This window comes from Schistocerca nitens, chromosome 2 (genome assembly GCF_023898315.1).
Source record: "Schistocerca nitens isolate TAMUIC-IGC-003100 chromosome 2, iqSchNite1.1, whole genome shotgun sequence".
NCBI classification, from domain to species: Eukaryota; Metazoa; Arthropoda; class Insecta; order Orthoptera; family Acrididae; genus Schistocerca; species Schistocerca nitens.
In genome coordinates this window covers 505,477,909-505,502,396 of record NC_064615.1, presented here as the reverse complement: position 1 = coordinate 505,502,396, position 24,488 = coordinate 505,477,909, and the positions used below count along the sequence as shown (strand labels likewise).

Sequence of the window (24,488 nt, the reverse complement as noted above, 5' to 3'; positions counted from 1 at the left end):
GCCATTGCGGCCAAACTCTCCACACTCTGGACCCTGTCGCAATCGTCATGGACCTTCACAGCAGCCATCATCGCCAGGTCAACCGCTCTCGGCCTAGCAGTATCAGTACCCCTGCTCGCTCAGTTATGGATCATCAACTAAGTCCTGCTGCTTCATTGGACTACTCTGTAGTTGCTGACGCTTTTGGGGAAAGAATCTCACAGATCCGTCCTGACAACACGAATGTTGGCTACCAAGATCCTATAACTTTTCTCGTTGCCCACAAAGCCATTTTGGAAATGGTACCCTCTGAAATTGTCAACGACTCGCAGTATCCTGGTGCTGTGAGCTGATGCCTCCCCCAAAAGAGGGCATTGATACTGTTGAGGAAAAGAGTATATTCCAAATCTGGAGGAGAACTAACATCGCAGGGCGATTCAATCGCAGAGTGGTATGAAATTTTTAGCAAGAGGGTCATATTGGTCTGTTTTTGCAAAATTCGGGAAAGAGGGTTGGCTGAGGCGCTCAGCCATCTACTCCACCCTGATACCTACTCGAATGTCAGCAACCCAGTTAATGGGCATTCCAATTTCATTCCCTTCCAAAAGATATTGCCGCTAAACAGACGTATATTAATGTCCAGAATCTGGATGAGAGGGATGAATATTGCTTAACATGATCATTTTTGACTTGCGCCAGAAATTAGCAGTAACATGCCCAGCATACCAGTATATACAAAACATCTCATGTCTGCAAGCATTATAACTTCAAAGGCATCTCATTCCCTGCAAATCTCCAGGACCTATCAAAATTCAAGAGATAGGACCCAGACTATCCAGTCCACTTGTACAACCTGGAGGTTAATGATAGCAAGCTGAAAGACGAAGGTGAGCATCAGCACACTGTGCAGAAGAAAGAAGTCAAGCAAAAAGTGGTTGGACTATACTACCTTTAAAAATTAGCTGGTCAACATCCCAAACAAAGAGATTTGTTGCTATTCTCTGAGGGTCATAAGCAACATTACATATGGATCCAAAAACATGTCTTGCCTACTTTCTGCCCAGTTATCGGAACATGACGGTGAAATGTACTTTTACCGCAGACACATTAACTCTTTTACCAAGAGTGAGTGTTTGGAAAGGCATCTGAATGACTGTTCTAGCCGGGAACCGATGCATTTCTACTGAGGATAAAGATTCTTAAAATTCAAAAACGCCCACCACCAGGAGCGATAATTCCTCACCATATACGCAGAGTTTGAGTGTCAGTTGACTATCATATGTCTGGCCTTCCGTTGGATAGGATAATGGAGACTCCACGCAGAGACCACTATCATTTAAGGAGTAAATTCCACAGTGCAGTCTACAATGCTGTAAATTTGAAGTACCAACTGCCATGGCACATACTTGTCTTCGTCCATAATTTGACCAGCTATGATGCTTACTTTTTTGTTGACAACTTGGGTGACTTCGGTTTGAAAGATGATAAGATCAGTGTCATTCCTGACACCGTCGAAAAGCACATTTCATTTTACGGTAAAATCACGCCTAGAATAAAACTCCGCTTTCCGGATCCACTATGTTTCATGCACGCAGCACTTCAGAAACTTGCTGAGACATTGTGTCAGGAGGACATGCATATTACCAAATGCAGGTTCCGATGAGACCAAGTTCCAGCTTGTGATGAAGAATGGGCTCTTCCCCTACAAATACCTAGGTTTGATGGAGAGACTCTATAAAACAACATTGCCCAACATAACCGCATTCTCCAGTAAACTGAGAAAAACAGCCTAATGGCTGCAAAGTATGAGCACACAGAGAATGTTTAGCAGGATTTCAACATCCCTGATTTAGGACAATGTGCCATATTACACATGAACACCAATGTACACCTGTTCGTAGACATCTTCTGGGCTGTATGCATGGGCACATACTTTCTGGGTCCTGCCTTCTTTCTCACAGCGCTAGTGTTTTTGTGGGACGTAATGTTAAGCAGAACACGTGTCGACAATGAATGAGTGAGAAGGAGTACAGACCAACTGACAATTTAGGTTACATGCTTTACTTGGATGCAAGTAACCTCTACAGGCACATCGTGCAGGAATATCTGCCAATATGATGGTACCGATGGATGTCCAAAGGAGAAATTATCAGACTGAAGGAAAAGACAATAAATATGTCTCGAGGCAGACCTGCAATATCCTGCCCATTTGCATGACACGCACAGTAACTTACTGCTGTGTACAGAGTACCTAATCCCACATAAAAGTCCCAACCCCAAGATAATGACAATGCTGGGAAACAAACAGATATTTCTGCTCTATGGAAACCTACAGCAGTGTTTCAGTTTGCGGATGAAACTTGTTAGCATCACCCATGGTATATCCTTTCACTAATCACACTTATTGAAGGAGTGCATCGATTTAAACGTCGAACAAAGGACCCTTGCGACGTGTGAGTTCGAAAAAGGTTTTTATAAATTAATAAACCACGTAGTTTTCGAGAAAACAATGCGTCACGTTAAGGAATAACGCGAAATTCATTTACTTTATCATTGGGGTGGGCAAGAGATTACATCGTCAGGCCAAATTCGAGCAGGCCATTATCTTCAAACAAGGACTAGTCGCTGTGGAGATAGGTATAATTTCATTGCAGTTCACGAAGTCTATCTGTATTGGTATGTGAATTCTGGCTCTCTCCAAACTCCACGTGTTCTGAATTCATTATGAGTTTGCGAAGCCAGTCTTCGCTGATCCCAAATTATTTTATACAAATGCAGATAGTTTCATCCTTTGGGCGAAAGGCTGCAATACATATGAAGTAATTAGGTACAATCCTGAAACATTCAACATGTATGGATATGCAGCTAATAATTATAGTAGAGTAACACCTCAAAGCAAAAATGTTATCTGCCCAATGAAAGGGAAGCGAATGGTATGCAGGCTGTGGATTTTGTGGGACTCATGTCGAAGATGTATGCATACCAAATAGAAACGGGTTCCACTCAGAGACATGCTAATGGCGTGCATCATTCAGCCTCAAAGACTATCTCGATAGAGGATTACAAGAGATGCTTGCTCAAGGGCGTTGGCGCTGCTATGCAAATGGTGTGTCAAGTAGTTTTTCTATCGAGGGATCGTGATGTACATACCACATTGGAGGTGAAAGTCGTATCATGATGACAAATGATGCATGTATGAGGATGGGATTGGAATCCTCCTGTACTCACACTAGTCTTTGGCTCTGAGCACTATGGGACTCAACATCTTAGGTCATAAGTCCCCTAGAACTTAGAACTACTTAAACCTAACTAACCTAAGGACATCACACACACCCCTGCCCGAGGCAGGATTCGAACCTGCGACCGTAGCAGTCCCGCGGTTCCGGACTGCAGCGCCAGAACCGCTAGACCACCGCGGCCGGAACACACTAGTCTTTGAACGATTGAGTATGTGACTGGTTAATTTATTTGTAAATAGTGGATGTGGACGTGGCATACATGGATGAATCGTGTGTGTGTGTGTGTGTGTGTGTGTGTGTTTCATGTAAATACTTTTTCCTCGCCTGCTCCTGCTAATCCCATTTCCCACATACTGTAAAGAAAACGATGAAAGTGTAAATTTTGTATGCTGAAACTGACAATAGTAGTAAAAAAATTAAAGTTAACAAATGCTATGATATAGTTTTAATACCTTGCACGTTAATTTTCTACAACCTATTTCCTGACTCTTTCTGTATAGAGAAAAATGTTGTTTATGATAAACCTTATCCCCTTCCTGTGGTGTCCAGCAGCGGAATGAAGCCACACACTCAGGTGCTCAAGTTATAAAAGCAGGAGTGGAGGAGGGGGTGGATTCTGAATCCCATTGGCCCAAAGGGTGACCACCATTTTCCCACCTGGAGGTAACGTGACCAGTTCCCGGAAGTGGATTGAACTTCTGGAGGCAGTGCATCAGGTAAGTGGGGGCTGACTGTGAATATACTTAGAGCAATTGCCTTATGTGTAACCTGATATTCCCCCTCAAGGTCAAGTGTAACCTGACACCAGCAGCGCCTCAGGTGTGTAAGCAGATGTGGTTGGAGGGTAGAGGTGTGTGGACAGAATGTGTAGCCTTATACTATTGGTCATGTGTTACCTAATACCACATCTCAAGGCCAAGTACAACTTGAGATCAGAAGTGAATCATTAATATGGTTATTACCAAATCTGGGCTTGTACCAGCTACACACCAAGTGTGCGGGTAGGATGGAAGTTCCGCTGGATGACCTTGAATAGAAGTAGCCCAGTTGCATAACACCAGATATGACATCATCAGTCCCACTGAAACTGACGCAGAGCATGTACTGAATAACTACTGGTGTAGGATGTCTGTCATCTTTGCCACTAGTCCCAAACTGTCATTATTATCCTAATCAAGGGATCATCAACTCTGGGCTGTGAATCAGTGGAACTGTGTCACCTGGTCGGATGACTCAAGTTTCGTGTTACGACATGTCAGTCATCATATACACTGCCATCGATATGAAAGGCTGCTCAAAACATGCGCCATGTCACAGACGCAGGCCTATGGGGGCAGTATTATCCTATGGCAGACATTCACCTGGGCTTCCATGTGACCTGTAGCAGTAATAAAAGGCGCACTGGCAGTTGTGGATCACATGAATATTATTGTGCACCACCTATGTGCCTAACATCTTCCCTGAAAGCGATGACGTCCAGCAGGATAGTTTCCATGTCACAGGGAGAGAATCGTGCTACAGTGGTTTGAGAACCTTGATAGTCATCTCATGTTGATGTCCTGGGCACCAAATTTTGCCTGATCTGAACCCGATGGAGGACGCCAGGGATGTGGAATCAAGCCTACTCCATGAACCATTCGCCTGCTGCAGAGACTCATATGCAGCAACGTTCGCTGAACGGTCATTGATGAGACACTGTTGGTAGCTCAAATGGCTCTGAGCACTATGGGACTTAACATATCTGGTCATCAGTCCCCTAGAACTTAGAACTACTTAAACCTAACCAACCTAAGGACATCACACACATCCATGCCCGAGGCAGGATTCGAACCTGCGACCGTAGCAGTCGCGCGGTTCCGGACTGAGCCCCTAGAACCTCTAGACCACTGCGGCCGGCCATAACTGTTGGTAGCCCCTTGGTTCATCTGGGCGGGTATTTTATCAATAGTTGCACGTCTGTTCGCCCATACACATCTCGGCAACTGTCACTCACCCCTATAATCTATGACCCATTGTGCACCACAGTTGCCTTAACGCTGGTTTTGGTTAGCGCTATTTTGCCATACACAGTATACTTTAACCACCGCGGAAAGCAAACAGTTTACAAACTTAGCCGTTTCGGAAATTCTTCCACCGTTGGCCCGAAGGCCAATGGTCATGCCCATTAGGCCGGCCGGAGTGGCCGAGCGGTTAAAGGCGCTACAGTCTGGAACCACACGACCGCTACGGTCGCAGGTTCGAATCCTGCCTCGGGCAGGGGTGTGTGTGATGTCCTTAGGTTAGTTAGGTTTAAGTAGTTCTAAGTTCTAGGGGACTTATGACCACAGCAGTTGAGTCCCATAGTGCTCAGAGCCATTTGAACCATTTTTTCGTCATGCCCATTAGGACGTCAGAGAAGTCGCTTCTTTTTCGCATTACGACAACGACTGCACTGTTTTCCGCAACCCCCCTCCCCCCGACACGCTCGCTACTGCTAGTGCTGCCACCTACTTTTTCTGAGTGGTTTATTGCACGTTGATATCTAACATAGGTGGTAATCTCATTAATTTAACTGGACCATGTATTATTCTATCAGGAGGAGATTTCAATTTTCCAGCAATATAATGGAAGATAAATGCGATTAAAACAGGTACCAGAGGCAGAGATTCATGTGTAATTGTTATGAATTCCTTGTCTGAAAATTAAGTCGAAAAGATAGAGAACCGCTACATGAGGGCAGTCTTTTAGACCTTCCAGGAACTAACGGACCCAATCTTGTCAAATCAGTTAAGAGGATGTTATCAGTGATCATAAGGTTGTGATGACTATGGATTTTGCAAGCAACGTTAAGAAAGGTAGGAAAATATTTGTATTTAGCAACAGTGGTAGGATGTACATTGCAGAATATCTGGGTAGCAGCAATGTTAAATATTTATCTCTGAGAACGAAGATATGGAACACGAACGGTTAAAACTCAAACGCATTGTTCACTATGTCTCAGTGTGCGATTTGCAGGGGGGGATGGGGGGATTTCTCCCCCTCTGCATCAGACCATCCCCTCCTCTGGTTATAGTTTATGCATCCCAACCTGGGATGTTTATTTCCCACGCACAGGAGTAAAACTTTACATATAATTTAAATTTGTGGAGCCGAACATGAAAGTTTTTAATACAGTCTTACTATTAATATGTATGCTTATTAATTTTGAAAAAGTGTTATGTAGTAGGTAAGCATTTCAAAACATTTACAACTAAACGACAAGACGACGCACGCCACATTTCCGTAGCATGCCGCAATGTTGCAAGACGTCGCCCCAGCGTAAACGAGGCTTTAGAGCGAGGTCTGTATTGTATGGTGGATGTGATGTGTTGCGTAGGAAACTAAAACCTGCCATCAGATCCAAACGTCGTGGAAAACTGCGAAGAGGTGTCATCCTGCAGCAAGATAACGCTCGCCCACATTCTGCCAAACGGACAGCTGCCGCAATAAAGGAGTTGAGATTCGAGGTGCTGGAACATCCACCATACAGTCCAGACGTGGCTCCAAGCGATTTTCACATGTTTGGACCCTTAACGGAAGCACTACAGGGAAGAAGATTTGAAAGTGACGACGTCATTGCTGCGGTGCAAAATTGGTTACAGATCCAACCGATAAACGTATTTTCTGATGAAGTAAAAAAAACTCGTAAAACGTCGGGAAAACTGCATTGAAGTCCATGGAGGTTATGTAGAAAAATAACGCATGTTTCAGTTTTCTATCATCAGAATAAGTACAGCTTTTCACAAATGTGCCTTTACTTTTTGAATTCCCCTCGTATATCTGTATGTAGATGATTTTGTAAATAAGCTTTACCTATAAAGTACTTTTAAAGATATAACAAGGGATGGCTTTTCTGGTAGTGCTTACGCGTGAATAGTGAGTTTCGGCATTAACATCTATTTATAAATAACTGTTTAACCATGGGTAACGCCACGGTCCAAGCTAGTAACATATATAATTATACTAATCCCCTAAGATATCCCCCCCACTGGTAAAAGCACAAATCGAACACTGCTATGTCTTAAATAAGTATATGTCGAGCAAGGTCCACTGTGGTTCAGCAACCGTCTTAAAAAGATTCTACGAAAGCAAAGGTTGCTTCATCTACGATTTAAGCAAAGTCAGATCCTAGATGGCAAACGAAACCAGAAAGAAGTCAAAATGATAGTAAGGGGAGCAATGTGAGAGGGATTCAGTGAATTCAGAGGTAACATTTTACCGAATTATCTGACTAAAATCTGAAAAATTTTGGTCTTACATAAAGTTAGTAAATGGTTCGAGATCATCTGTTCAAGTCACTCAGTGTTCATCCTGGCACCGAAACAGAAGATGACAGAGAGATAGGCAAAATACCGAATTCATTCCTCCGAAATGAATCAATGCACCAACGCTGATATGACAGATACTGACATAAACGATCGCGAATTAGAAAATAAACGAAAGGCGTTTAACAGTGGAAAGGCAACTGGATCAGACGAGTCAACAGTAAGGTTCTACGGAGATTGTGCAAAAGAGCTTGCGTCGTCACTTCTAGCAGTAGTATTACTAGCCACCGAGCAACTAAAAGTACCTAGTGACTGGAAAAAAGCGCAGTTTTCAAGAAGAGTCATCATACAGATGACAAGCCTATCTCGATACGTCCCTCTGCTTCAGAAATACTAAACATGTTTTATGTCTCGCATTTGGCGGTTTCGGAGAACGAGAATTCCCTCTGTACAAATCAATATACCGGATGGTTGTAATTAAGCTTTCCCTATTTAACACGTTATAATACGGAAAATAATACCATACGAGTCCCAAACTTGGTAGCATTAATGTCAAGAACATGGGGAAGAGAAATAATACAGAATCAGTTTAACTGAAACACTTTTGATTTGCTGCTAAAGGGGCTCAATCTGGCGTTCATCAGTATCCAGAAGAGTCTGAAAGCACAGGATTGCCTTCTGCACAGCAGAACGAAGCGTGTCCGTAGGTATGCTGGCTACCTCTCTTGATATGCTGCGCTTCAGATCAGCAAACGTGTGAATGTTACCCTGGCAAACCCTGTCCTTCAGGTAGCCCCACTACCATAAATCACAGGGAGTAAGATCAGGTGATCGTGCTGGCCAAGCATTTGCAAACGATCGGCTGATAATTCGATCGTTCCCAAATGTGTTTCGGAGAAGCAGGTGAACTTCATGAGCGATATGCGGTGGGGCCCCATCTTGCACGGAAACTGTTGAGTTCAATGCGTCTCTTTCCTGTAGGGCGGATATGACATGCTGACGAAGCATATCGCAGTAACGCTGGCCAGTCACATGACACGTCTTTGGTCCCAGAGCGCCAACCTGTTCAAAAAAGAATGCACCAATGATAAACATGTGACACGTTCACCATACAGAGGAACTTCATGCACAGTGACTGGAGGTGAAGATCCCCACATTCGGCAATTCTGTGTGTTCACCTCACCCGACAGAGAAAAATGAGCTTCGACTGTCTATAGAATGGTCCAGGGCCAGCCCTCGTCAACTTCAGTCCTTGCGAGAAAGTGGAGAGGGAAATCAAGACGTCGTTGTGCGTCATGTGGTGGAAGCTGCCGTGCGATATGGATCTTTTACGGACACCATTTTAGAATGGTTTGAAACATCTTATGTACAGTGGGCCACGGGACAGGGGTCGTGACACAGCAGGCGCACTGCCTGACGATAGGGAATTGCGCGCAGCATTGTCTGCCATAGCAACAGCGATTTCATCAACCACATGTGGGAAAACCGGCCGTCGGCCTCTTCCCGGAGCGACGCCCAGTTCTCCAGTTGATTCGAATGATTCGAACATCTTCACCACGCTCCGCACAGCAAATGGAGAAAGAGAACGCTTCCGTAATCCTTTCAGGCAGCGATATTCTCGAAGTGCAGCTGCAGCATTACTGTTGTTTTGATAATAAAGCTTACCAATAATGCCCTGATCCTTTTGCCCAAACTCTTGTTGACACGTCAAGAAGTGCACTGCGACTGGTCGGGTGTGTGTGGGAATTACGATGACTGATCACGGCATCTAGTGGCTATAATTGGAACTGGACGGTGGCGATGTGACGCATGGAAATCCTGCACCCCATACTCCGGACATTATGCTACCAAGTTTGGTCATCGTACGGTAATTAGTTTCCGTGTTATAACGTGTTACATAGGGAAAGTTTAGTTGTAATCATCCCGTAGATTCCCTAAACAGATATCTTGCGAAAATCAGATCACAGTTCATCCATGAGATCCAGAGACGAAGGCGCCGAGGGTGGTACTGTGTTCCTTGACTTCCAGAAGATGCTCGATGAAGTTCAGCAGTGTCATTTCGTGAACACAATTTCTTATTGGATTCACGACATCCTTGCAGACTGAACTAAACACACCGTTATCCACTAAATAAAACCGTCTTGACGGTAATTTCGAGAGTACCTCAAGGATAAGTAATAGTGACATTATTGTTTACAATATACACTGTCTGACAAAAAATGTGAAGTACCCAGAAGGTGAAAAGGAAACGAAATGACACATCACGGGTTGAGAAGTTATGTTATTTCAGTTATTACTAAATCGAGTCAAATTTACAAAGGACTTCCCAGTATGAGTTCATTTTTCAGAATGGCATTGCACCACTTCTTACCTGGGCAGTAATACCGCACTTGGCCGCTCAGTGATCAGTGGAACTCGGCTGACTTCATGCCGCTCTGGAACGTTTACAATCGTAGCCAACCATAGCTACTCAACAGTATTGTGCGCCGTAACAGTAAATCGCCGTTGTGAGTTTAGTGGGGTGCTGTGCGTAGCGATTGTTAATATTATTTACAAAAATGAGCGAAGAGGCGGTACCCTTTCCTTCTAGCGATTGCCCATCAACTTACGTATCACTTCTACGACGCATTAAACCATTCATTACATATTCGTTTCTTTAATAAGCTGTTAAACTGGATCCTCTGGGAGAAGGAGGTGGGGCTTGTTTTAGGAGCCACTGGGCTAGGAGCTGATCGTAAGCTATCACTCCCGCTATCCTCCGCTCAGGGGCCAAGTAAAGTTGTATGATCAGTACATACGCTAATTTGGTTGGGAAGAGTGTCATAAAATAGTTGTCTCCTCTCCTGAGGAAATCTGACCCACAAGAGTAGCAACTGGCCCTTATGTTCTGGGTGGTCCATCACATGTGCTATTGTGGGCAGACTTGGAGATCTTGCTGGCCAAGGGAGCACTTCAGCATCAAGCAATCAGTTCATAGAGATATGTGCCATCTGTAGACGAGCATAATACTGCTGCCAAATGGCACCGTGATCTGTGATATGAGTGGTAACACATGAGGACGTAGAATGTTCGTGACATTTCATTGTGACGTTAGAGTTTCCTCCATTACATCCATTCATGGTCTGAATTCGTACCTGATGGTAAGTCACGAAGTGCAAAATGGCTAAGCAGGGATGGCTAGAGGACAAATGTAAGGATGTAGAGGCACATATCACTAGGGGTAAGACAGATACTGCCTACATGAAAATTAAAGAGACCTTTGGAGAAAAGAGATCCACTTGTATGAATATCAAGAGCTCAGATGGAAACCCAGTTCTAAGCAAAGAAGGGGAAGCAGAAAGGTGGAAGGAGTATATAGAGGTTCTATACAAGGGCGATGTTCTTGAGGACAATATTATAGAAATGGAAGAGAATGTAGATGAAGATGAAATAGGAGATATGATAGTGCGTGAAGAGTTTGACAGAGCACTGAAAGACCTGAGTCGAAACAAGGCCCCGGCAGTAGACAACATTCCATTAGAAATACTGACAGCCTTGGGAGAGCCAGTCATGACAAAACTCTACCATCTGGCGAGCAAGATGTATGAGACAGGCGAAATACCCTCATACTTCTAGAAGAATATAATAATTCCAATCCCAAAGAAAGCAGGTGTTGACAGATGTGAAAATTGCAGAACTATCAGTTTAATAAGCCGTGGCTGCAAAATACTTACACGAATTCTTTACAGACAAATGGAAAAACTGGTAGAAGCCGACCTCGGGGAAGATCAGTTTGGATTCCGTACAAATGCTGGAATACGTGAGGCAATACTGACCCTATGACTTATCTTAGAAAATAGATTAAGAAAAGGCAAACCTACGTTTCTAGCATTTGTAGACTTAGAGAAAGCTTTTGACAATGTTGACTGGAATACTCTCTTTCAGATTCTGAAGGTGGTATGGATAAAATACAGAGAGCGAAAGGCTATTTACAATTTGTAGAGAAACCAGATGGCAGCTATAAGAGTCGAGGGGCATGAAAGGGAAGCAGTGGTTGTGAAGGGAGTGAGACAAGGTTGTAGCCTATCCCCTATGTTATTCAATCTGTATATTGAGCAAGCAGTAAAGGAAACAAAAGGAAAATTCGGAGTAGGTATTAAAATCCATGGAGAAAAAATAAAAACTTTGAGGTTCGCCGATGACATTGTAATTCTGTCAGAGACAGCAAAGGACCTGGAAGAGCAGTTGAACGGAATGGACAGTGTCTTGAAAGGAGGATAAGGAGGATATACGATGAACATCAACAAAATCAAAACGAGGATAATGGAATGTAGACGAATTAAATCGGGTGATGCTGTGGGAATTAGATTAGGAAATGAGACGCTTAAAGTAGTAAATGAGTTTTGCTATTTGGGGAGCAAAATAACTGATGATGGTCGAAGTAGAGAAGATATAAAATGTAGACTGGCAATGACAAAGAAAGCGTTTCTGAAGAAGAGAAATTTGTTAACATCGAGTATAGATTTAAGTGTCAGGAAGTCGTTTCTGAAAGTATTTGTATGGAGTGTAGCCATGTATGGAAGTGAAACATGGACGATAAATAGTTTGGACAAGAAGAGAATAGAAGCTTTCAAAATGTGGTGCTACAGAAGAATGCTAAAGATTAGATGGGTAGATCACATAACTAATGAGGAGGTATTGAATAGAATTGGGGAGAAGAGGAGTTTGTGGCACAACTTGACAAGAAGAAGGGACCGGTTGGTAGGACATGTCCTGAGGCATCAAGGGACCACAAATTTAGCATTGGAGGGCAGCGTGGAGGGTAAAAATCGTAGAGGGATACCAAGAGATGAATACATTAAACAGATTTAGTCGGATGTAGGTTGCAGTAGATACTGGGAGATGAAGAACCTTGTACAGGATAAAATAGCATAGAGAGCTGCATCAAACCAGTCTCTGGACTGAAGACCACAACAACAACGGTAAGTCACACCATGACGCCAGGAGCAACAGCGCTGTGCCTCGCCAAAACATTGGAAGAATGGGACCTCTTTCCAGGTTGTCGCCATGCTCGCAGACGATGGTCGTGTAGGGTAGTGCAAAACAGAGATACATCGCTCAGCACAGTGCGAAGCCCTTCATCAGAAATCCATTCTTCCCAGGCACGGAACAACTCTAAGAACAGACGTTTATGTTGTGGTATTAACGGCAGCCTATGCATCGGACTGTAATTGCCCAGTCTGGCTACTGTTAGTCTCCGGCCAGTGGTGCGGGATGACACAGAATGTTGCAGGGAATCGATTACTCGTTCTCTAATGGCGGGAGCAGATGTGAAAGGGTTACACTGTACTTGGAGCACAATATGGCGGTCCTCCATTGCGGTGGTCAGAAGTGATCGGCAGAATCCTTGATGACGGGTATACTAACCTTCTCATTCCCACGTAGTTCAACATCAGGCCATTGTCACATCTGAATGCCCCACAAATCTGGGTAACGTACGATTCGACCAGTCGCCTTGATGGAGATCCCCAATGAGACCCTTTTCAAACTCTGCCAGATGCTGATAACGCTGTCTCGAACGAGTACGCGGCATCTCCGCTTCTTTCACAGTGATCATTCGACATCAGACGCTCTTTAAGCACCTTAAATGCCCTACCAATCATGCTAACAACATTAAACACGATCAACCCTACTGCCCCCTGGTGGCCGTTCCACCTGTCACAAAGAATTTACCTGTCATCTACATATCCACAGATGGTGTATACGTGTACGAAGTTACATTGACATCCAACCATGTCTTCTGGTTACTTTTTATCGTCATGCAGTGTATACTTACGACCTAGTAGTAACGTCGGAAGCTCCACGAGATTATATTTTAACTAAAGTTCAGCCTTGATCACAACACTTATGTCTCAATAACATAGGTGACCGGTTTCCGTTATATTTAGACAACCATCTTCAGACCCAAGGAAACCATGGGTCTGAATATGGTTGTCTATATATAACCGAAACCGGTCACCTATGTTATTGAGACATAAGTGTTGTGATCAAGACTGAACTTTAGTTAAAATATAATACTCTATTGATCACTGTTTCCAAAAACGTTTACCAAAACTCCATGAGATTCTTCCCAGACTATGCAGTTGTTTATAGGAAGGTATCAACGCCACAACACAAAGGCAAATGCAGGAAGACTTGCAGAGGTTCGACGATTGGTACAGAGACCAGAAGATGACACTGAACGTGACTGAACATATTGTGAGCAAGAAGGCGAATAATTTCACTATTGTTCGCTTACACCATAGGCGAAAAATCATTGAAAACAGTAACTACCGTAGAATACCTCAAAGTAACAATCCAGAGCGGCATTGAGAGGAATGACCACTTAAAACAAATAGTAAGAAAGGAAGACGCCAGGCTGAGAATCATTGGTGGATCATTAAAGAAATGTAATTCATTTTCGTGGTAGACCGGTTCTTGGGTATTGCTCATCAATCTAGGATCCTTACCAAGTTGGATTTATAGACACACAGAAGACTCAACGACGAGCGGAGCGTTCCGTCACGGATCGTTTCTTGGCGCGAGAGTGTTACAGACGCTACGAGAGAGCCAATCTGCATCATACAGACGTCTGGTGCTGAAATTCCGAGAGTACATTCCGGGAGAAGTCGGGCACGTAAATCTTCCGAAACGACCACGACAAGAAAATCAGAGATCTGAGAAATTAGAACTCATGCGGAAGTTTATCGACTGTATCGACGTATCATTCGTCAATGGTGCGCCTCGATAGCTGAGTAGCAATCTGCACGGTAGCTCAGCGTGTTCGGTCAGAGGGTTAGCCGCCCTCTGTAATAAAAAAACTGAGTTAATGGAACGACGGTGAACTTGAACAAGGGTCCTGGGACGTCCGCCCTGAACACACAGAACGAACAATCACGAACAAAATGAGATAAGAAAAGTGGTCAGCGCGATGGAATGCCCTGCGAAAGGGGCCCGCGTACGATTACCGGCTTGGTTGGAGATTTTCTATGCTTAGGGACTGAGTGTTGTGTTGTCTTCATCATCGTCTCATCATCCCCATCGACGCCCAACTCCCCGAGGTAGCGTCAACTAAAAAGACTTGCACCAGGCGGTCGGCCTACCCGGCGGGAGGCCCTAGCCACACATTTCATTCGTGAATGGAATAGCGAAGAGGTTCCAGAAGTATCCTCTGACGCAAACCGTAAGGTGCTTGCGGAGTGTAGATGAAGATCCAGTGATCTGTTAGGATTTTTATGGATTTAGTCGTTAGTGCACAAATTTGAGACATTGGGGAAAGTAACTGCTGTGGCATTTTTACATCTCATAGCTACAAAGAGGCCTTACTATATCGAGTGTGAGCATAGCGATAGGGATTAGTGATCAAAACGTCATAATAGCAACGACGGTTACTAAAATTAATAAATCTGACGAAAATGCTAGGGGAGGTTCTATGCTGGAGGGAGGGGCTAAGCATTTGTTAGCATCCTACGTAGAAAATGAAGGGACGTCGTTTAGTTCTACTGTGATGGACGTAGAGGCTGTAAGGGCAAATTTTAAACTGACTCTCAGTCGCATTCTGGAGAAGCACGTGCCAAGTAAGTGTACTACTGGCGAAAAAGATCCACCGTGGTGTAACAACAAAATTCGGGAAATGCTGATGAAACGAGACTGCACTCTCGGTTCACGCGTAAATGTCGACAGAAAAAGTTATTAGAAATTGAAGCCTCTCTAAAAAGGCCGATGCGCTTTAAACTTGGGAAGGGAGCTTTAAACTTCCATCGTAGTATGGTGTGAACTCTGAAAAACTCTGGTCCTGCCTAAAATCGCTAAGCGGGTCGAAGGCTTCTATTTAGCCATTCGTAAATCAATCTGGCGTGCAATAGAAGACAGCAAATGGAAAGCTTAAGTTTTTAAGTTCGTGTTTAAAAAGTCATTTTCGCAGGAGGCTCGTACGGGCGGTCATCGTTTGCCCAGAACACAAACTTCACGCACGGAGGACACAGAAATAGGCATTCCTGACTTTGAAAAGCAGCTGAAAGAATCAAAAACTAATAATTCAACACATCCAGATTTTTTTTACACAGAGTACTCTTTGGCATTGCCCCCTCGCTTAGCTTTCGTCTGTCACGAGTCTCTTGCCGAGCGGGGCGTTCGAAACGACTACAAAAAGTGCAGATGACTACTATTCATAAGAAGCGCAAAAGAAAGGACCCGTAAAATTACATATCAATATCCATAACGTCGGTTAGCAGAATTCTTCAGAATTTTCAAAGAGCGAATATAATCAATTTTCTTTAGAGACAAAAGCTTCCATCCACAAATCAATACGCATTTAGAAAGCGTCTCCTGTGCAAAATCAAGCTTATCCTTTCCTCGCACGGTGTCCTGCAAACGATGGGCGGAAAGCAACAGGTAGATTCCATATTCCAATATTTTCGGAAAGCGTTGGACACAGTGTCACGTTTCCGACTATTGACGAAGTTCTGACAATACGGAATAGGTTCTCAGACATGTGAGTGGCTCGAATACATTTTAGGTAATGGAGCCCTCTAAGTTGTCCTGAACGGAGAGTTTTCTTCGGACACGCAGGTATCGTCAGGAGTACGCCATGAAAGTGGACAGGACCGCTCTTATTCTGTATACACATAAATGTTTTGCCAGAAAGGATGAGCAGCAATCTGCTACTGTGTGACGATGACAGTGTAGTGCACTAGAAAGAGTCTTCTTTGAATGACTGTAGGAAGATGCAGGCTGACTTGGATGGACGTTCTGTTTGGTGTGATGCAAATATGCAAAACTGTGAGTTAATGTAGATGAACAGGAGAAACACTCTCGAAATTTTCGAGTACTATATTAGAGAGGAGTGCTGCTTCATAAAGTGACGTCGATTAAATATCTAGGCGTAACTAAGCAAAGCCGCATAAAATGGAGCTACCAAGTAAGGTCGTTTGTAGGGAAGACATATGGTAGACTTCGGATTGTTGTTGTTGTTACTGTGGTAGTCTTCAGCCCGAAGACAGCTTTGGTCCAGTGCAAACCTCTTCATCTCTGTACAGCCGCGAGGGGTAGCCGCGCGGTCTAGGGAGTCTTGTCACGGTCCATGCGGTTCCCCCCCTCGGAGGTTCGAGTCCTCCCTCGGGCATGGGTGTTTGTGTTGTCCATAGCGTAAGTTAGTTGAAGTTAGATTAAGTAGTGTGTAAGCTTAGGGACCGATGACCTAAGCAGTTTGGTCCCATAAGATCTTACCACAAATTTACAATTTTTATCTCTGCATAACTACTGCAAACTACATTAATTTGCACCTGGTTTCTGTTTTCAAGCAGCAACAATTTTTGCCCCTCACACTTCGCTCCAATACAAAGTTGACGATTTCTTGATACTTCAGGATTTGTCCTATCAACCGATCCGTTCCTTTAGTCAGGTTGTGCCATAAACAGTTTTTTTTTTTTTTTTCAAATTGATTCAATACCTCTTCATTTGTTAATCGACCTACCCATCTTATCTTCAGCGTTCTTCTGTAATATCACATTCCAAAACTCGTAATCTCTTCTTGTCTTGACTGCTTATCGTCAACGTTTCACTTCCATACTACTACATTAAAGATATCCTAACAATTAAATTGGTTAATAAATTGGTTAATAAATTCCCCTTTTTCATAAACGCTTTTCTTGATTTAGTCAATCTGTTTTTGTATCCTCTCTACTTTGGCCATCATCAGTTATTTTGAATTCCCAAAGAACAAAACTCATCTACTATTTTTACTGTCTCATTTCCTAATTTAAATTCGGTATCATCGGACTTAATTCGACTACGTTCCATTACATTTGTTTTACTTTTATTGATGTTCATCTTATAATCTCTTTTCAAGAAACTGTCCACTCCATTAAACTTCTCTTCCAAGAATTTTGACATCTCTTACAGAAATACAATTTCATCAGCAAATGTTAAACCTTTGTTTCTTCTCTCTGAAGTTAAAAATTCTCTTTACAAACTTCTCCTTGGTTTCCTTCACACCTGTACAGATTGAATAACAGTTGGGAGGTGGTACAACCTCGTCTCCAGGAAGAATATTGCCTCGAGTGTTCCTACATTTATCGGCAACCATCAAACTGATCGTCTTCGAGACCGTCTTCTACCAGTTTTCCCGTCTTTCTGTAAATAATCCGTGTCAATATTTTGCAACCTTAACCAAGGGCGTACCCAGGATCTGAACTAGGGGGGGCAAGGCATACTAGTCTCAGGAAACAAGGACTCGAGACAACATACAGCACTTCTTATTAAATAAAACAGTAAACCTGTAAGAAACTGCTTTTAATAAACGTTTTAAATACAAGAATGCACTTGTACAATCCGAGAAAACATGCAGCATTTCTTATTAAATAAAACAGTTAACTAGCGAAAAACTGTGAATATCTTCTGGGGGGGGGGGCAGCTGCCCCCCCCCCCCCCCAGCCCCTCGCTGGGTACGCCCATGACCTTAACTTATTGCACTGTTGATTCGGTAGTATTCAAACTTGTCAGCCTTCTGTGGAATTGGAATTATTACATTCTTCTTGAAGTCTGGGAATACTTCGCCTTATTAATATACCTTGCACACCAGGTGGAATAGTTTTGCTATTGCTTACTCTCCGAGGGATTTCTACAATTCTCAAAAAATGTCGTCTACTCTAGCAGACTTGTTTCCGCTTAGAACATTCAGTCCTCTGTGAAATTCATTTCGCTTGATCATATCTCCCATTACATCTTCATCTACTTCCTCACATCTGTCTGTAATATTGCCCATTTATTTGTTTCCCTTATATAAAAATTTTATGTATTCATTCCACCTTTCAGCTTTCCCCTCTTTGCTTAGTACCGGCTTGCCATTTGAGCTCTTGATATCCATACAGCTGCTCCTCTTTTCTCTAAAGATCACTTTAATTTTCTTATAGGCATTATCTATCTCAAGTTATGCATGCTTCTGCCGTTTTGCATTCTTCCCCCAGCAGTTTTTGCCTAACCATTTTGCACTTTCTCGCAATCTCATTTGTCAGACTTCTGTATTCCCTTTCGCTTGCTACATTTCCTGTTTTCTTATATTTTCTCCTTTCTTCAGTTAAATTCAGTGTCTCCTGTGCTATCCAGGGATTTCTACTATGAGTTGTTTTTCTAGCCTCTGCTGCCTTCGCTATTTCATCTCTCAAAGGCAATCATTCGTCTGCTATTGCGTTCTTTTCCCCTGTTTCGGACCAATGTCACCGGTCGGTTCGATCAACACACGAGCATTAGAAAAACATTCCATGAACTCAAATGGGTCTCCCTGGGAAGATGAACACGTTCTTTTCGCCAAGTACCATTGACAAAGTTTAAAGAACCGTCATTTGCGAAAGACCGCAGAGAGACCACTACCACCAACATACATTCCACGAAAAGCTCACGAATATAAGAGAAATCAGGACTCACACGGAAGCATGTAGATAGTCGTTTTTCCCTCCCATCTACGAGTCAAACAGGGAAGGCAACGATTAGCACTGGTCCAAGACATCCTATGACAGGCAACGTTTGGTGGATGGTGGAATATCTAGGTTGTGATGTAGATTAGTATTCACGTGGGAGCAAGGAAAGTGTGAAGAACGTACGTAACGATAGTGCGATGGGAATTTGAACCCCGCTTTTCCAGAACAGTACATCAGTACTATCTCCCTCGATAACTCTCCGTGGAGTGTTCCGTACATCCTTCATTCTCCGTTAACCGATTAGAGCTAAACTAACCTGAATGTTTTCTTATATCTCAACGTCTGATTGGCCAGTGCAATATGAACATTCAGTATAATCACTTGATCTTGTACAAACATATTACTATACTGTTTCACTTTAATAACTATATTTGACCCGAAGGTCAGAGAACATTTCATGCTCCTAAGTGTCTTCATTTAGCACTAGTCTGCTTTACCCGAAAAATGATTTAGTTGAATTCTACTTCTTTCTGGTGGTATTTGGAAGTATGAAACAGAACAACCAAATTATTTACAAATAATAGACAGTTCTGCAGTATTGTGATTTTACAGTCATTAGTAATAGCAATGAAGGTTCTCTTTAAATCTGGAAGTCACTGAATTCGATGTGTGTGTGTGTGAGAGAGAGAGAGAGAGAGAGAGAGAGAGAGAGAGTCTCTCTCTGTGTGTGTGTGTGTGTGTGTGGTAAAAGCATCCCTTAAAACAGCAAGTTAGTTCTCATTTTTAAGACCGAAAAAAAAATCTGTGCAAATTTAAAATTGTTCTGTATAATATGTTGAAATCAGTTTATTTTCGTGCATATTTTAGTAAACTTTTGCTTTTCCTGTCTGCTGATTCTATTCTAACAATTTCAGCCTTAAATGGATGTTGAGAAAACAGATATGTTGTATACTGAAAACAATATTCCTGAGTATCTAGTTTTTCGTTTATCAGGAAGTAAATTTTATACAGTGTAAATACAGATATTTAAGTAGAGTGGAGGTATTCTGATTGAAGGAGCACTTACTTGTCTCCACATACTCTAATATTAACGTTGTAGTTCATTTTAGCGCCAGACAGTTCACGGAAGCGCTTTTCGTGGACCGAAAGGACTTCTTGCCTTGTTCTAGTCTAATCTTCTACTTTGTATCTGTTTTACAAAGTTATATATTATTATATATTATTTCTGGGATGTATCAGACTTGTCTTATAGTGTTATGTCGAATGATCAAAGAACCAGTAAAAAATAAAATAAAATGGGAACAGCTCGCGTATGGTATGCGTGAAAGTGTATTTCGATCCGTTTTTCTGACATATTTATGCGGATGGACGAAATTTGTATCGTAAATATAAATTTTCGGTAAAGAGAATCAGGAAATCGTTAACTGAAATAGATTTGGGTCTACGGAGCGCAAAGTCAATTAGATCGACTTCCTTCCGTACGCAATTCAAAACGAGCGCGCAAAGTCGATCTCTCAAACGCAACTATCCTTGCACTCGAATACCTATCGATACCAAGCCCGCTGCTAAATGGGGATTTTGGGAGAATTCTGGCTTCATAGTGTCGTGTGCTAATACTTCTAAAATCCTTGATTCACAGCAGAATTAAACTAAATTGTATCAATGGTTTCTGGAAATGGTGTGTAAGGAAGACGTTGTGTCATGGTTTAAAGAATTACGTGGTCACAAACGTATTGATGTGATGTGCAGTTTGCTGAATATGTGCCTTCCATTCGAACTGAGGTATCTTGGCACATGTCTGGAGGAACTTGGAAAGAGAGATTTCCATGATTTAAGGGAAACAGAAACACGAGCGAATAACGTCGCCGAGCTTGCGGACTTGCAGTGTATTAGTGATAAACGGACACAAAGGAAATTAACGTTGTACCTATCTCTTTTACAGTCCTCAAATCATGCATGTTCTAATGGCCTGTACAAAATTTTAGCGAGCTTAGATTTTAGTGATCTTAATTTAAATACGGACAGTGCTGATGAAAATCCTTTTGATGAACTTTTACTACTGTATACGTTAGCGGCTAATCACCCTGCATTCACCTACGAACAAAAATCAGTGCTTGTTAATATTTTATTGAAGCTGCAAGACGAAGAAGACAAAATTTTCGCTGCCAAACAGCCAGTGGGAATTGGCCTGCTTTACGTGAAGCCTCCAATCCAGGTTAGAAACAGCTAAATGTATACCAAAGCGGTAAACTCGATTTATGTGCATCGAAATTCCGTGATGTTTATGTTTTAAGACGTTAGGAGTGTAACATTTCAGTAGGATAGCGTGCAAGTTTGATATGAATACACAATGTTGACACAGTATTTTGTCACTGTTTAGGCCTGCGTCCCTTGCCCGGCAACAGAAGATCGGCAAGATGTAATTAGCCACTGCTCAGGGATGGCAATACCCCCCACTCACCCAACAGGTGAGCTAGTACTGCTTTTATTTTATTTTAACCTCCAATAATTATACTAATACGAGTGTACAATATTTACTAGAGTACACAAGCACTTTCGAAAACCCGTATTGCCTTAAGTTCCATCGTTAAAAATGAAATCAGCAACTATAGTTAATTTGGTCTTGAAAGAATTTTAGAAAATGTGTTAAAGTCCCAAAATATCCTCGCTCTTTGAGAGTCAGTGTGTTAATGCAGTAATTATTTATATACAGTGATTAAATTGCAGTGTTGCTTGTGTGTATAGTAAACAATACATTGACACTGACATTTCAGCCCTCACCACCCTTTCAAAAACATTTTTGTGTATTTGTATGTGTGCTACTAAACTCATAACATGTATTAAAAATCTAAAATATAGAAAGTGTCAGTTACTCATATTAGTTGACACTGTGGAATAAGTTGTTTACTATTACGCATACAAATTCAGAATGTTCACATAACGCGTATTTTCCTTCATTCAAGACAGGTGTTTTACTTAAGCAGTTTGCATATATAGTGTAAAAAAAATTGTGAACCTACCTAATATGTCTGTTGTATATAGTTCAGTGTAAATTAACATCATACTTAGTTCAAGTTCTCCTATCCCATAACAACTGAAAAAAAAAACGTTTTGTATAATTATAATATTCACAATTTTTTCTGATCATGAAACATTGTTCAGCTCACTAAATCTGACCAGATATGATTTTATATAATTCCAACTATAAGCTTCTTAAGTCCACAAGTAAGATTTTTATCTAGTAGGCCTACTGACAGAGCAAGATCTAAGCCCAAGTGAGACTAAAGGCCAAACTATAAGTTTTGGAGAACGTTGTATTAATTATTGGTGAAGAAAAACACACAGTAACGTTTTGGAAGTGAGAATTTCCTGGTGAAATGGTACTTTCATGACACTCACAAATAAGCTATCATATTATAAACTGGATGACCTGAATCTCTTGTTGATGCAAACTATCATATATTTTGGATATTCCCCCCATATTAAAATTTGCACCATTCACCTGGCATTGACAATTAATGTGCAACTACTTATGTTTCAAATTTAAACATCTGTCCACGGATTCGTTCTTATTGTTCCCCAGTTGTTGCTTCTGTGCTCTACTATGGTGTTATTGTACTGACTCTCAGTGTGTGCCATCGAGTTATGTCCTGTTTAATGATTGTAAGTGTTTGTATAATGTGTTAGAGGTTTTTTTTTATTATTTAAAAAGTGAAGTAAAATAGAAAGGTACCAAATATTATATGTTGAAGAGCCAGACAGTGAAACGATAAATGATTACATATCATGTGTTTTTGTAGTTTGTTGACATAGGTAGTAAACACCCATCTCTGCCACCAGAAAACAGTAGAACATTTTCCTGTAGAATTACTCATAATAGAGATAGCCTAAATATGATTATTGGCCTGTGTTTTAATTATTTGTTCTGTAAGATCAACACTGAAACATGATTGTGAAACATATAACTATAAAAACAGATATCATGTCATATGAAAGAATGGTATTTATTTCTTATGGCATTGATTGTGGTATGAATTGAAATACGTTTTGTTGATACTCAACAGCTTTGCTTTTTGGTTTTACTTAATTTGTTTGATTTATGGTACTAAGGCCCTGTTGGTATTTATTTGCTCATTTTACTTGATGTCTAGTGGTATGTTCCAAAAGTTCAAATATGGACATATTTTGACTTTTAATTCCCTTTGCCAGTTTGATGTCTTTTTATTATGACTGCTGCTAAACTTTGTCTTGATAGTGTTTCACATTTCAGTACTTTTTCTGCATATGTAATTTTTTACTGTAGCTCATGTATAGATGTTATTGAAATTAGTAAAATATTAAACTTTTTTGTCCGTTTATGGACAATTTACATTGAATGTGAAAGTAGAAGGTGTTTTTCTCTTCGTACTAAAAACTTGTGCATTTTACATAGGTTACAGAGTATATCAAGTAAATAAGCTGTAGGACATTATCATATTTGCATCAGGTGTTGACGTTATTGAGAATTATGACCATAAGCTTACTAATCATGATTATTGTTTACTGATTGTTTGTGTGATCTTACTAAGTCCTGCTGCTTGATTATATCACCAACCACCCCAATTTCTGTCCATAAATATGAAAAATTTTCAGTTCCATTTTCATGAGGTTTGCCAAGATAGCTGCCATGACCTGTACAAAAAGTGGAAATACGGAAGTGTCCGATCCTGCCCGTCTGCTTTGACCCATGACGTCACAAATATGGCGGAAACAAAAACACACACACACACACACTTTCCACAAGAAGCCTATTGACACTAACGGGACAAGCGTGGGAAATTGGGTGTTTTGGTGGGGGGTAAACTAAATGTAAACAAATTTAGACGCCTTGCGTAGCTACAACGTGTAAGTGAAGACAGCCATGCATGAATACCCATCCACCTCCCCAGGGGTCGTAACCCCTGCAACCCATAGAAGATAAAGATGCTTCAGTTGCTGATTAGTGTTTTTTGTTTTTTTTTAAAAAAATCTCACGGGATAGAACGAACAGATCAGAAAGATAAATATAATAAACTAAAACAGAAATTGGAGGAAACAGATAATTAAAATAAGTAATAAGTGTTTTTAAATTTAAAAAAAATCTCACGAGATAGAACGAACATATCAGAAAAGTAAATAAAATAAGATAAAACAGAACTGGAGACAGCCACACTCAAACCAAACTCCACGCCGTCATGACGTCACACACGACAACACCCTTATGTCATGGGTCAAAGTCGACGCGTGGGATCGGACGCTTCTGTCGACCCCAAAAAGTTAGCACATGTTGTGCCACTACCACTGTTCAGTTGAAACAAGGAGTGTTGAAGTACAAATTGATGTGTATAACAGATTTCAGCCATATTGGTATTGTATACTAAAATTGATGTATGTTCTCTGTAAATTAAAATTGCCATAGGTACCTGAAACTGACCACTATCAAACAAGTTGCTGATAACAGATATGTCATTGTAAAGATTGTGCTCAGTTCTTTAAAATGTAATCTGGTTGATTGTGTTTTATCAGTGTACAGT

General features: G+C 41.6%; 1 protein-coding gene across 2 annotated transcripts in view; it reads left to right on the top strand.

The window, feature by feature from the left end:
* Positions 1-20,512: 20,512 nt before the first annotated feature.
* LOC126236480 (trithorax group protein osa) overlaps positions 20,513-24,488 on the top strand; it is a 66,405-nt gene continuing 62,429 nt past the window's right edge. For both annotated transcript variants that reach the window (XM_049945822.1, XM_049945821.1), the window contains exons 1-2: positions 20,513-21,151; positions 21,317-21,404. In XM_049945822.1, the coding sequence (XP_049801779.1) occupies positions 20,612-21,151; positions 21,317-21,404 (628 nt within the window). In that variant the 5' untranslated portion in view covers positions 20,513-20,611. The remainder of the gene's footprint in view (positions 21,152-21,316; positions 21,405-24,488) is intronic.